Source organism: Berghia stephanieae, chromosome 7 (assembly GCF_034508935.2).
Source record: "Berghia stephanieae isolate SIO BIC M18660-M18661 chromosome 7, UCSD_Bste_1.3, whole genome shotgun sequence".
Taxonomy (NCBI): domain Eukaryota; kingdom Metazoa; phylum Mollusca; class Gastropoda; order Nudibranchia; family Aeolidiidae; genus Berghia; species Berghia stephanieae.
Window position 1 is genome coordinate 17,084,122 of NC_088366.1, and position 12,500 is coordinate 17,096,621.

General features: G+C 36.2%; 1 protein-coding gene across 1 annotated transcript in view; it reads right to left on the minus strand.

Annotated features, from left to right (window-relative positions):
* The window catches only part of LOC144976804 (uncharacterized), a 48,276-nt gene that overhangs the window by 21,391 nt on the left and 14,385 nt on the right, over nt 1–12,500 (minus strand). The window contains exons 8-14 of the mRNA XM_078921276.1: nt 11,238–11,383; nt 8,970–9,261; nt 6,748–6,989; nt 5,378–5,495; nt 3,470–3,596; nt 2,138–2,303; nt 361–475 (exon numbers count right to left, since the gene is read on the minus strand). Of these exons, the coding sequence (XP_078777402.1) occupies nt 361–475; nt 2,138–2,303; nt 3,470–3,596; nt 5,378–5,495; nt 6,748–6,989; nt 8,970–9,261; nt 11,238–11,383 (1,206 nt within the window). The remainder of the gene's footprint in view (nt 1–360; nt 476–2,137; nt 2,304–3,469; nt 3,597–5,377; nt 5,496–6,747; nt 6,990–8,969; nt 9,262–11,237; nt 11,384–12,500) is intronic.

Sequence of the window (12,500 nt, forward strand, 5' to 3'; positions counted from 1 at the left end):
AATGATGCTTAGTAACTTAGTAACTGGTTCTAAACTTTCGGAACAATGGCGGACGCTCTTATGAAATACTTCTCCGACGAACATAAAGTGAATCCAGAGGAGAAAAACATTATAAATCTGATCATGTTTTGAATTTTATACATTCTGATCACATGACATGTGAAAAAGTTCTAGCCAGCATGAAGAATAAAAAGTATCGATTTTCTTTGTTTAGAACCAGGCTGCTCGTTGCTGGGCGGACGTGACATCAGAATTATTGAAATTCGTTCAGAATTATTTCGAACACAAAGTGCAAGAAGCCTACATTGTTACTGTAAATGCATACTACTAATACTATCCATGTCTATTAACACCACTCACCTTTCTAGACAAGTGTGTTCACCTTCAGCGCCTCCAATACACAAACAGTTGAAAGCACACCCATCCACCCATCTCTCCCCTGGCTTGTAAGTTCTGCCCTTATATTTACAGCTTCCTTTTTTAAAAAAAATAGCAAAAAATAAATAATAATAAATAAATAAAATCCCCTTTATTCATCCCACAGAGGAAATTTGTCTCTCGGGTCTATTCCAAGGGAATACCAAGCACCCAACGTCCTCTGCCGGTTTTTTTTTCGAGCTTGGTATGGGTTGGTCTAGTGGCTCTTCTTCTTTATTCTTAGTATTTTGTCCGTGCCCAACGTCTTTATCCGGAAGACGGCAGAGGACGGCAGTGCCGGGTCGTCGGAGTCGGTCTCCGGTGTGGATTAGCCCTAATCCGAAACCAAATCAACGTTTCGAACAGAAAATGTTGGTTAACTAATGTCGATACGTTTTAGCCGATGTGCTCTTATTTTCTAGGTCTGTCATGGGACAGCATGGCTCAGGGGTATGGTCTTTGCTTCTTACCCGAAAGGTACCGAGTTCGACTACCCGCCGCGTGGTGTAAGTCTTAGCTCACTCTGCGGCCATCGCCTGGGTTATTCGTCTTCCATTGGAATAGATCCTAAAGGAAAATTCCCCTTGGGTTTGAATAAAGGGAATTTTTTTAATATAACCCAACTTGTTTCGGGCGCATTCTTGGAATGGAAAGACTCTCAAACCAATGCAAAATATGTCCATTACAGCAGGGTTAAATCACTCAATCCTAATTTTTGCAACTTTTCAAAATTGGAAAAAATGTATTAAAAATGAGTATGGACATCGATAGATTTATTCAACTATCATTAACATGTAGAAACTAAAAACATTGGCTTTGATACTACGCCTATAATTTGTCTCAGAAAATGTAATAAATAGGCACGGGGTAAAAGTAACCCGGGTAAACTACGGGTATAGTCGGTGTTATGATCGAGTGAGTTAAATCAAGCCCATTATTGGGTTTCATTATCAAACAAGCAAATATTAAGTACACTTAGCTAGGTTTTAGCCCATACGCAATAAACAAGTCTGATCAATTTCTCTATTTTATTGCCGTATGAGAAAATTTTAAGACTTTCTTTTTTACCGATTCTAGAGTTAATTGAGCTGAAAGGGAAATACCGTTTACAAGATATTCACTCGAAGTTTTAAAAAAACATCTCGATTTTAGTCAGAAACCGTAATAATATAACAACGTATTCTCTTCCTAGAAACATTCAAGAATATAGTTTGTCGAACATTGATGGTGTGTTAAAGCATCAGTCATATTAGGAGCCGTTTATTTTAATATCGAGTGTTTAAAAATCGTATGTTAACGCATCAATCATCTTAGGAGTCGTTTATTTTAATATCGGATGTTTAAAAATGGAATGTTAAAGCATCAGTCATCTCAGGAGCCGTTTATTTTAATATCGGATGTTTAAAAATGGAATGTTAAAGCATCAGTCATCTTAGGAGCAGTTTATTTTAATATCAGATGTTTAAAAAGTGGAATGTTAAAGCATCAGTCATCATAGGAGCCGTTTATTTTAATATCGGATGTTTAAAAATGGAATGTGAAAGTATCAGTCATCATAGGAGCCGTTTATTTTAATATCGGATGTTTAAAAATGGAATGTTAAAGCATCAGTCATCTTAGGAGCCGTTTGTTTTAATATCGGTTGATTAAAAAAAGAAATAGGATTAATGGAAGAAAAATAATGAAATACAAAATATGGTAAAGAATTGATTTGACTCACTGTCATCTTCAGTAATAGTGTGATTTGGCGGCATTGTTGGGAGCGGTCTGGCACTTTCGGGTAGGGGGGCGTCCGTTGTGCTGGGGGTTGGGGTGGTTTTGGATGTGTAGTTGGTCTGGGTTATCATTGTTGACGGGTCAGGCCGTGTGACCTTTCCAGTCACAGTCTGGGACAAAACATGGACCAAATAATGATGATGATGATGATGATGATGATGATGATGATGATGATGATGATGATGATGATGATAATTATATTAATGATAATAACAATAATAATGATAATAATAATAATAATAATATTAATAATAATAATAATAATAATAATAATAATAATAATAATAATAATAATAATAATAATAATAATAATAATAATAATAATAATAATAATAATAATAATAATAATAAAACACTTGTATCGAGTATAACCATGGCTAGGTCATGCTCTATGCACTTTATAGTTACAGGTATGTCAACCTAATTAGCGCTAACACACACATACACACACACACACTCTCTCTTACACACACAAACCCACACTTACACACACACACACACACACACACACAAACAGACACACTTTCAGTTATTACCCAAAAGAAGAAAACATCCATATCAAATAAATGTAAAAATTGACAGATACTTAAATATATCATATCATGCCATGGCATATCATATATCGTATCACATCTTACCACATCATATCATATCATATACGTACCTTATAATGTGAGGTTTTTAGGCCAACTGACCATTGAATGGCCTATGACTTTAAATCTAATCATAATTATATATTGAGAATCGATTATTTCTTTCTCAAGCATCATTTTGAATCTGTCCACAGAAGCATCATTTTTCGTTCAAAGTTTTACAATTCTGTTAATCCCAACAAAATTCCCCTTATGTATTATTGTATTCGACATTCAAGACTTTGAATCGGTCTCCTCAATTTTTGTTTAGTTTAAGAAGTAGGTCCCGGGCTCGAGTCCTGTTCTGGATTGTTCAAAGTGTGAGTCTTTATGAAAAGGCTCTTTACTTACATTCTCTCACTGCACTCGGGTGTAAAATGAGTACCTGGCCGTTAACGGCGCTGTTTATGTAAAAAAAAAGAAAGTGTAATATCACCTCGCAGACGTTATGTGTCGTCCTACATTTTAAGTGTTGTAGTAGGCTTGAAATACCTTGTAAAGCGCTTTGAGCAGGTTTAATGGATATTGTGCTATAGCAAAACACAAATCAGTCTTCTATGATTGAGGTTCAAAATGTTATTTAAGCATTAGGTTGACACCCGACATAACAACGTTTGAGACGATTATTCACATTTTGCACATACTTTTCTGTTTTTCGGCTTTTTCTTGGGTTTCTTCGTCACTGAGCTGGGGCATTTAGGTACGGAACAGCAAGAATCATTGGGATCTTCCACCATTTCACAACCCTTGTCCACTTCATACTCAGAACACCTGCAGAATAATATACGATTTTTACACTCTGGCTGTTTGGAATTCCGGACATGCTCCCCGCCAACCGCTGCACGAGCTTGCGAGTGAGTGTTGGGAACAAAGTTCGCCCGCCAACCGCTGCACGAGCTTGCGAGTGCGCGTTGGGAACAAAGTTCGAATATCAAAACGCCAGAGTGTAAGAAATCATTTGTTCTACCCCTCAATCAATCCCTATTTCGTCATCTTTGAATAAAAGACAAATTAATTCCAAAAACATTCAAACAACATTTCTTTCTAAAGAATCAGATTTTTAGTGAAATTTACTATATATATATATATATATTTATATTTAATATATATATATATATATATATATATATATATACTATATATATATTGCTTGTTGTTTTATCCCGTAGAAGTCGTCACTATATATCCTGTCACCTGTTACAGATAAGCAGGTCTGATAATCGAACGTAATTGTGGTCTTGATTTAATATTGTTGTAATGGATAACATTTTGCGTCAATTTGGGAGCATTTCCATTACAAAATAAGAGCCTAATGTGGATCAGACCTGCAGATAAGTATACGACACCTACTATGACCATAGCCATTTTGAATACATGCCGACCAGCCAAAACAGGGGGCTGTCCTGATTTTTTAATATCTTTCACCTATTTTGGACACAGTCAATCTTAAAAGGCGTGGATGCAGCTGCCAATTTAGCCGTGTCATTGCGTCAAACCATAGCCTTTATAAACTTAATACCTGACAATGACAAACCAGGAAAAAAGCTGACGTTGAACCACCGAGAGAAAGAAAACAGTGAGTTGTATTCAATAGTACAACCAATAGAATTTTTAAATATCTTGAGCACCACGAATAACCTCACTTGTCACTTTATTTTGGTGATCTTAGCCTTGTATTATGATACAATTTTCAGGAAGTGTCAGACTTTAAGTTATCAGAGGCTACGTTCAAACACACGGTTGTGGGGGCATTTCTCACAGAATAGGTCCGGCAGACATTCATTGATACTGACAACCCTTAGTTGGGGAATGCTAATGGGATTCAACAGTCGTGAGGTCACTTCCATCGTAATGACGCATAGTAACTAAGAAACTGGTTCTAAACTATCGGAACAATGGCGGACGCCCTTATGAAGTACTTCTCCGACGAGCATAAAAAGTGTATTCAGAGGAGAAAACCATTATAAATCTGATCATGTTCTGACTTTTATACATTCTGATCACATGACATGTGAAAAAGTTCTAGTCAGCATGAAGAATAAAAAGTACCGATTTTCTTTGTTTAGAACCAATTTGCTTGTAGCTGGGCGGACGTGACATTAGACTATTGAATCCAATAGGGATAAAAAAAAGTGCTACGTCACACCTGCCTAGCAACGGCCATTTTCGTTCACACTCAATAGAAATAATCAAGCTGTTGTTTTTACTACGTAGTCAGTTGCTTTAAAAAATAAAATTTATCGAATTTTTCCTTTTTTAAAACGGTTCAATGTTTTGCACCTGATTATCAACAGCGCTCGGAGAGATCGAGACCTGTCGATTTTTACCGATTTCCAGGCGGAACCACCTTTGGATCATGTGAGCGTTGCTAAGAGGAAGTGACGTCACAACTTTGGACCCCTATTACTCTAGTCTCAAACTGGCTGATATCATCATTTTACTCAGCAACCATGAAGATTTCAAATTCATCAGGATCCTATTGTCCAATCGATATTTTTAAATCTATTTATCTGTTTATCCTTTTCAAAACGATTATTGACACATCGACCTACCTATCATAACAGACCATTTGCCCTCTGTGTTCGTCAACACAGTGACACACGTCACTACAGTTTTTGCTGGGTGAAATCTGTCCTTCAACAAGAAGTTGCCCATTATGCAAACACCCAACTGAAACGGAACATTTGAGATTTAATTATGTTTAACATTTTCAAAATCGAATTAATCAAAACATAAGCAAACTAATGTCATAGTGGTAAGGTAGTCCTCTTTGGATTAAAGGAACACGGGTTCAAATCTTGGTAAAAATACCTAGATATTTCTCTAATGAGTATGAGTTTGAAAGCTTGTTTATTGCATTTGTTCACTTTTCGTGCAATACAAGAAATATCATCAAATCAGCCAGAAGAAGACACATGATAGTATTCAATTTTTAATGATTTTGTATTTTTTTAAAAAAGAAAAAGAAAGACTTCATTCAAAAGTGAGGCAGTTAAAATGAATTAAAATACGTGAGCAAAGAAATGATATTGACATGACGAGAACCTGTTGTCCGCACTAAAACATATCAACTTAAATTAATGGTATTTGACCACTTAACCCTCTCCTTACTAACTACAGGAAAATCGTCACATTTGTTATGATACAATCTACGCGTTTCTTAATCAGATTTGTTTTGTACATTACAACATTAATTTTATGAAAAAATATTTGTCTTATAAAGCTTGTTATGCTGCTAAAGAAAATGTATACCTAGTGTTATGGTGTATTATTATTACTGAGTTATTGCCCTCTGCAATTGTATTACTAATATTTTAGTTCCATGAATAATACACCATAACACTAGGTATACATTTTTAGCAGCATAGCAAGCTTTATAAGACAAAGATTTTTTCATAAAATTAATGTGTATGTATTTCTAATGAATTTGAGTGTAATAAGTCAAGTTCTGTGTTGGGTAAGTATAACATTTCTGGAAAAATCACGAATATGGTCGGTAAGGAGAGAGGTAAACTGTCGTACTCTGGAAAAACAAATATTAAAAAAAACGCACAATAAAACTTGAGCTTTATATTGAGCAACACCTACTCAGCGTCATCAAAGCGCTTTACAAAGACGCCTGTTAGGCCCATGGAGCCGGAGTTTTTCTATAGCTTGAAACAGACAATTACTTACTACCCTTTGGACAGAACGCCAGTCTATCGCTTAGTACTTTTCGACAGATCTAACAGATTCAGCTACCCAATAACTGCTGGGAGGACGGGGGGAAGGGGGGGGGGGAGGGGGGAGGCGCAGAAAAAATATCTTGACTTCATCCGGGATTGATCTCGGCTTCTTTGCGAGTGAAGCGAGTACACAACCAACTGAGCTATCGGTCCGCCCTGAAATAAACAGTAAATGTATATTTCTTTTAAATCCATACCTATTCCTTTAGGTTCTTCCCAATCTGGAGACACAGTCCCGTCATCTAACACAGGGGGCAGCACCGGCAACTTCTTTCCGTCGCCATATTTCTTTATCACGTGGTCTCCTCCACCAATGTTTACAATGTTAGTAGTTGAGAACATGATGTGTTTGTTTTCGTCGCAGACCATATCCGGACAACACTCTCCTGGTTTTTTGGTGACGGTACATCCCACTGGAACGTTTTTATACTGAGGGCATCTGTAAGGAAATAATCAAAAAATTGAAAATTGAGATTTTCTAAAGTGCAATATTAATTTAATGTGCTCAAAACGCTTTCAATGGGTCCCAAACCAAGAGCAAAACTTTACATATTAAAAAAACGTGAGTTTTTATATAGCGCAATATCCACTAAATGTGCTCAAAACGCTTTACTAAGCGTCCCTAACCAACAACAACACATAACCTGTAGTACGAGACATGACGCCTGTTAGGCGATTTTTCAATATTTATTTCCAACAGGACAACGCTGTTAACGGCCAGGTACTCAGTATGGTAATAAGATATGAGTAAAGAGCCTTTTCCAAGGACTCAACTATGCGGCGAGCAAGGCTCGAACCCAGGAAATTCCGATTCAAAATCGAGTGTCAAACCCATAACCCACATAGCCACATAAAGACATAAGAAAAGACATGATGCTTATTAGACGGTATATTGCATTTTTTCCATCGATAAAGACAATAGTGTTACTTTGCAGACACTCATGTTACGATGACATAAGCAAATAGAATATAACCAAAAAAAAGGTGGAATAAATGAAGAACCCCCCTCCCCCCCCCCCCCCCCCCCCCCCAAAAAAAAAAAAAATCAAAAAAAATCAACAAAACAGCAATGATAAAACAAACACACGCACACAACAAAAAAAAAAACAAAAACACAACAATAAACGGAAAAAACACCAAACCAAGAATTAAAAAAAAGAATAAACCTGAAACAAAAAGGATGTAGAAAATACTAAATCTATTGATGCTATGCGGTTAGGTAAAATACTCTTAATATCCATCAACCGGATATAACGCACCAACTTACAAATAAATGTGTAACCTTAAATGTTTATAGCCTCATTGAGTGAGAATATTGCTTAAAATTGCTGTCTAAAAACAATAACAAAGAACATAGTGACGTCAATTTTAGTCCATCTATATGAAGTATGAAGCAATAGCATCTGTCTTTTTACCTTTAGGTCTTGTCCATCTGGTGTTTGACATACTAAATAAACAAAACTGCAAAATAAACAGCATTTTTTTTTAATAGCCGTATTTGACTTGGGATCAAACCTTTGCTCTCCAGAATACAAGTTAGGCACGTTACCATTATACCAAAGAGGTACCCAATTGTTAGAATGTTGATAATTAGTATAATTTTCATGAAAAATAATACTTGCGTTATGCTATAAATTAAATTTCCTTAATTTAACAAAATAAATAGGCCAACATTAAACTGCATCATGCATGGTTTCTTATTGATGTTATGTGTATAGGCATAATACTTACAACATCCGCCAGTCGGTTATAATGCACCAACAAACAAAACTGTGTGTAACATTAAACGTTTATAGTCTGCTTGATATAGTTTAGTGAGGACTCATCATTTTTAAAACGGTATATAAACAATAACCAAGAGCTGAGTTGAGGCTCTATTTGGGATAATATGCTTTTTTATGTTTATTGATCCTTTGTTGGGCAAATATAAAGGTGATGACGAATAAATAAGAATGCACACTTCCCCTTTCAAATAAATTCACTTTTTAAACTGAATTTTTAAACAATTGGGAACAGGCAATGGTGTTATAAAAATCTGAAAGGATATGCATAATCAACTGATTTGTTTTGTTTTTTCAAAATAATTGAAATAATGTACTAACCCCTTCAAAACGCTATAATAACGGAGTGAACCTAATTGAACAAAGTACATTTTGAATCCAAGTCCTTTCAGATTTGAATAAAGACTTTTCCAAACTTTAAAAAAAAAACTTTTCTTTTTTTTAAATTTTCATCATTTTGACAATATCCGTCACTGCTTATTGCCAGTTACTCATTCCCATCTGAGTCGAGTAGGGGCAATGTGTATTAACTGCCAATGACACAACGTCGGGGCAAGAATTTTTCACGATCACTGTCACCCATCCAGCTACTGCTGCTCACGCTTAACATCGCTTGATAGTAGTATACGAATACTTACTTGCTATAGCAATGATAATATCCGTACAGTTGGTCATCGCAAACACACTCGTGTTCACAATCGACTCGCCAAACATCTCCAGTCTTGTAATCAAGACCTTGATGATAACACTTGTCCTCGTTCGTTGGCTCGGGTTTGCCGAATTTCTTGTCACAGACTCCACAATACACCGGGCACTTATCCGTCATGTAACGTTTGAGCTTTCCCTTACATGTAGATTTACCATAGATCGAGCATTTGGGATCTAAGTCCTTGCACTTTTCAATATCCTTCGGGTTGTATTCTTTTCTGTCTATTTGTAAGATGACAAAAAAAAAAAAAAAAAAAAGCATTATCTTCTATATAGCTGAATATTTACTGAAGAATGGTCAGGGCGCGTTACTAGGTGTCCAAAACCCACAGCAATAGTAGGATGAGACTAGCGTACTCCCGAAAAAAACAAAAAACAAAAAAAAAACCCAACACGTATTATAATTTTGGCCAGAAAACTAATCCATCAAATATCGATCGATTAAAATCGCCTTCATCTTTGCAAAAACGCTCAAACCTGGGACTTCGCGACGGGTCATTTTAATCGATATGGATATTTGAAGGGAGAGCTTTCTGGAAAAATATAGATAGAATGCGCTTGGCCAAGGAGTTCACAACATTGCCATCCGGAAGTATAACGGAACAACACACAAACTCTGTGTAACCATGAACTTTTATAGTCTGGTAAATACAGTTTAGTGAGAACAACTCACAAACGCGGATGGCAAAAACAATAACAAAGGCATGAGTGACGTCATCTGCATACTATCTATATAAAATACACGTCTTTGCGAATTTGGTAATTATAGCTCTTGTTCATGGCGTGTTCTAAATGAATTTAATTCTATGACTTTATGTGAGATGATATTGATTTCTAGTCTATGTTTGAACCAAGAGAAAATGCTGTGGACTGCCATAATTATTCCAACTGAATGAAAAAAAAATTTTTTAGATTGAAATAGCATAACAATAATGAGCCTCTGCATTCCACGAGATATAGGTCTGCGGTCCTGGAAGCATTGCCCTGCCCACATTCTGGCAACTAAGCGATTAATATTCACGAAAATATATTATCATTTTAATAATAGAGCAGAAAATATCAAAGTGAAACATTTCGGAACAGGCTCTGCAGTAAGATAAATATTGTGAAATATGTGTGAAAGAATACCAGTCCAAGCAAAAAAATAAAAAATAAATAAATACAAGAAAAGCAAAACCATAAAACAAAACTGCCTGCTTCGGCTGGTTCGATCCCCTAGTCAAGGCAAGTTGATATTTAGGAATGTCTTTTTTCTCTCTTGTATTTTGCCTGAAGGTCTGTCCGGTACTGTTTCATACACATTGAGCTTTGAGCTTTTATATAGCGCACTATATACACTAAATGTGCTCAAAGCGCTTTACAAGGGGTCCCTGGTCAACAGCAACATTTAACATGTAGGACGGGACATGCCGCCTGTCAGGAGATATTACAATTTTTCGGACAAAGACAACGCTGTTAACGGCCAGGTACTCATTTTACACCTGAGTGCGGTGAGAGAATGTGAGTAAAGAGTCTTCTCCAAGGACTCAACTATGCGCCGAGCGTGAGGCTCGAACCCAGGACCTTCCGATCCGAAAGCGAGTGTCATACTACTAGACCACATAGCCGCACATCTCTTCTGAATTTTTTTTTCTAGCCAGAGATAAACTCCTCAAAACAACAATATCAATGTTAACAGTCAACGTGAATGTATCGCCTTATTCCCCCCCTTTAGACACACACACACATACACACACACACACACACACACACATATATATATATATATATATATATATATATATATATATATATATAAATGCCGACTGATGAAATGGAGGACATGGAAACGATTGTTTCGGCTAAAAATACTTGAGTGAATTTATATATATATATGACAAAAAAAGGACGTCAAAAGACCAGTCTTTGGCCACAAAAGAAAACAAATCGTGAGTTGTATTCAGTAGTTCGACCAATGGGACCACTTGTTTCTATGAGCACTACTAACGACAACTCACTAGGCGGTGCAAAAACCAAATAATGACGTCAAAAGATCAGTCCTTTTGAGTTTCAGTGTCAGGCTATAACTTAACGATGGCTACGATATAAGTCACAGCAAGGGACTTCCTGTCCACCATGGGAGGTCAGAATACTCCATCCATCCAGACAACGTGTTCAGATGTCAGACTTGTAAAGATTTACACATTATAGACCCTTACCGATTCCTTTTCCAGACGTGGTGCCAGAGCCGATGAAGACACCGACAAGAGATTCCGTGTCACACTTTGGGTATTCGCAACACTGGTCTGGAGCTTTGTGCATGTAGCAGTTGGAGGGAAGTTTGTTGACATCGTACGTTGGACACCTTGGATGGATTATAAAAATTATATTGGTCACCAAAATAACTGAATTAAACCTTTAAAACACTGATGGACAGACAGATATTTTTAAAACTAGATAGCTATATAGATCTATATTTGGATAGATATATATATAGAAAGATAGATAAATCATTAGATAGAAAGTTAGATGGATAGATAGAAAGATAGATAGATTATATTTTAATAGAGAGATATATATTTGAGTAGATAGATAGATAGATAGATAGATAGATAGATAGATAGATAGATAGATAGATAGATATAATTGTATTGATTGATGCGCAACAAAGCTCTATAAAAATGCTGGGAGACACAGAAAGAAGGACTATTATGGCCACTCTATGGGACATCGCACATTGCAAGAAATCATCGGAGTAGGCAAGTTAGTTACTTGCCTGTTAGACTTCTTTCGTACCTACCACTTGTACTCTGCCCATTGGTGCTCATTCACTGAATCGTCTCCTTACAAGCCATTTTCTAACTCTCCTTACAAGCCATTTTCAGAATTTTCCCTGAAACTTCACACCCATCCAAAACAAGAATATATTTTTTTTTCTACTCAAACAGAAAAGGAACAAGAACATTCTATACATAATAATATTGTCCAGTGTCTAATTTTTATCGCTGGAATTAAATATTTTCTTTATAACTTGTGATGTACAAAGGATATCAGAATGAGAAAACTGTTGGTTGCATCGTAACGAATGTGACAATTTTCCATTGGATGGTAAGGAGAGGGTTAAATAAGAATATTTTAAAATGTGAATATGACAGTCTTGATAAAGTTTTGAGTAAAATATCTGATGTGATACATTGATGGAATTGGATGTCACGTATACACAATATTATTATTGCGTAGGGTTGGTGTGATGACTTTAAATGGACATCAGACATGTAATATAACATCCATCACCCCATTCCCTGTAAATAAGTGCTCTTGAGCGAAAGCCTATAACCGTTAACTTGAACCTACACTTGAACTTGGTATATTTTTTCAAGATAAACTCTAAACAGATTAAATTTCCCTGGGAAAGATAAAAAGAATTCTATTATAACCTACGCGGCAATGCGGTCTAGAGGTATGACACTCGCCTTGGTCCG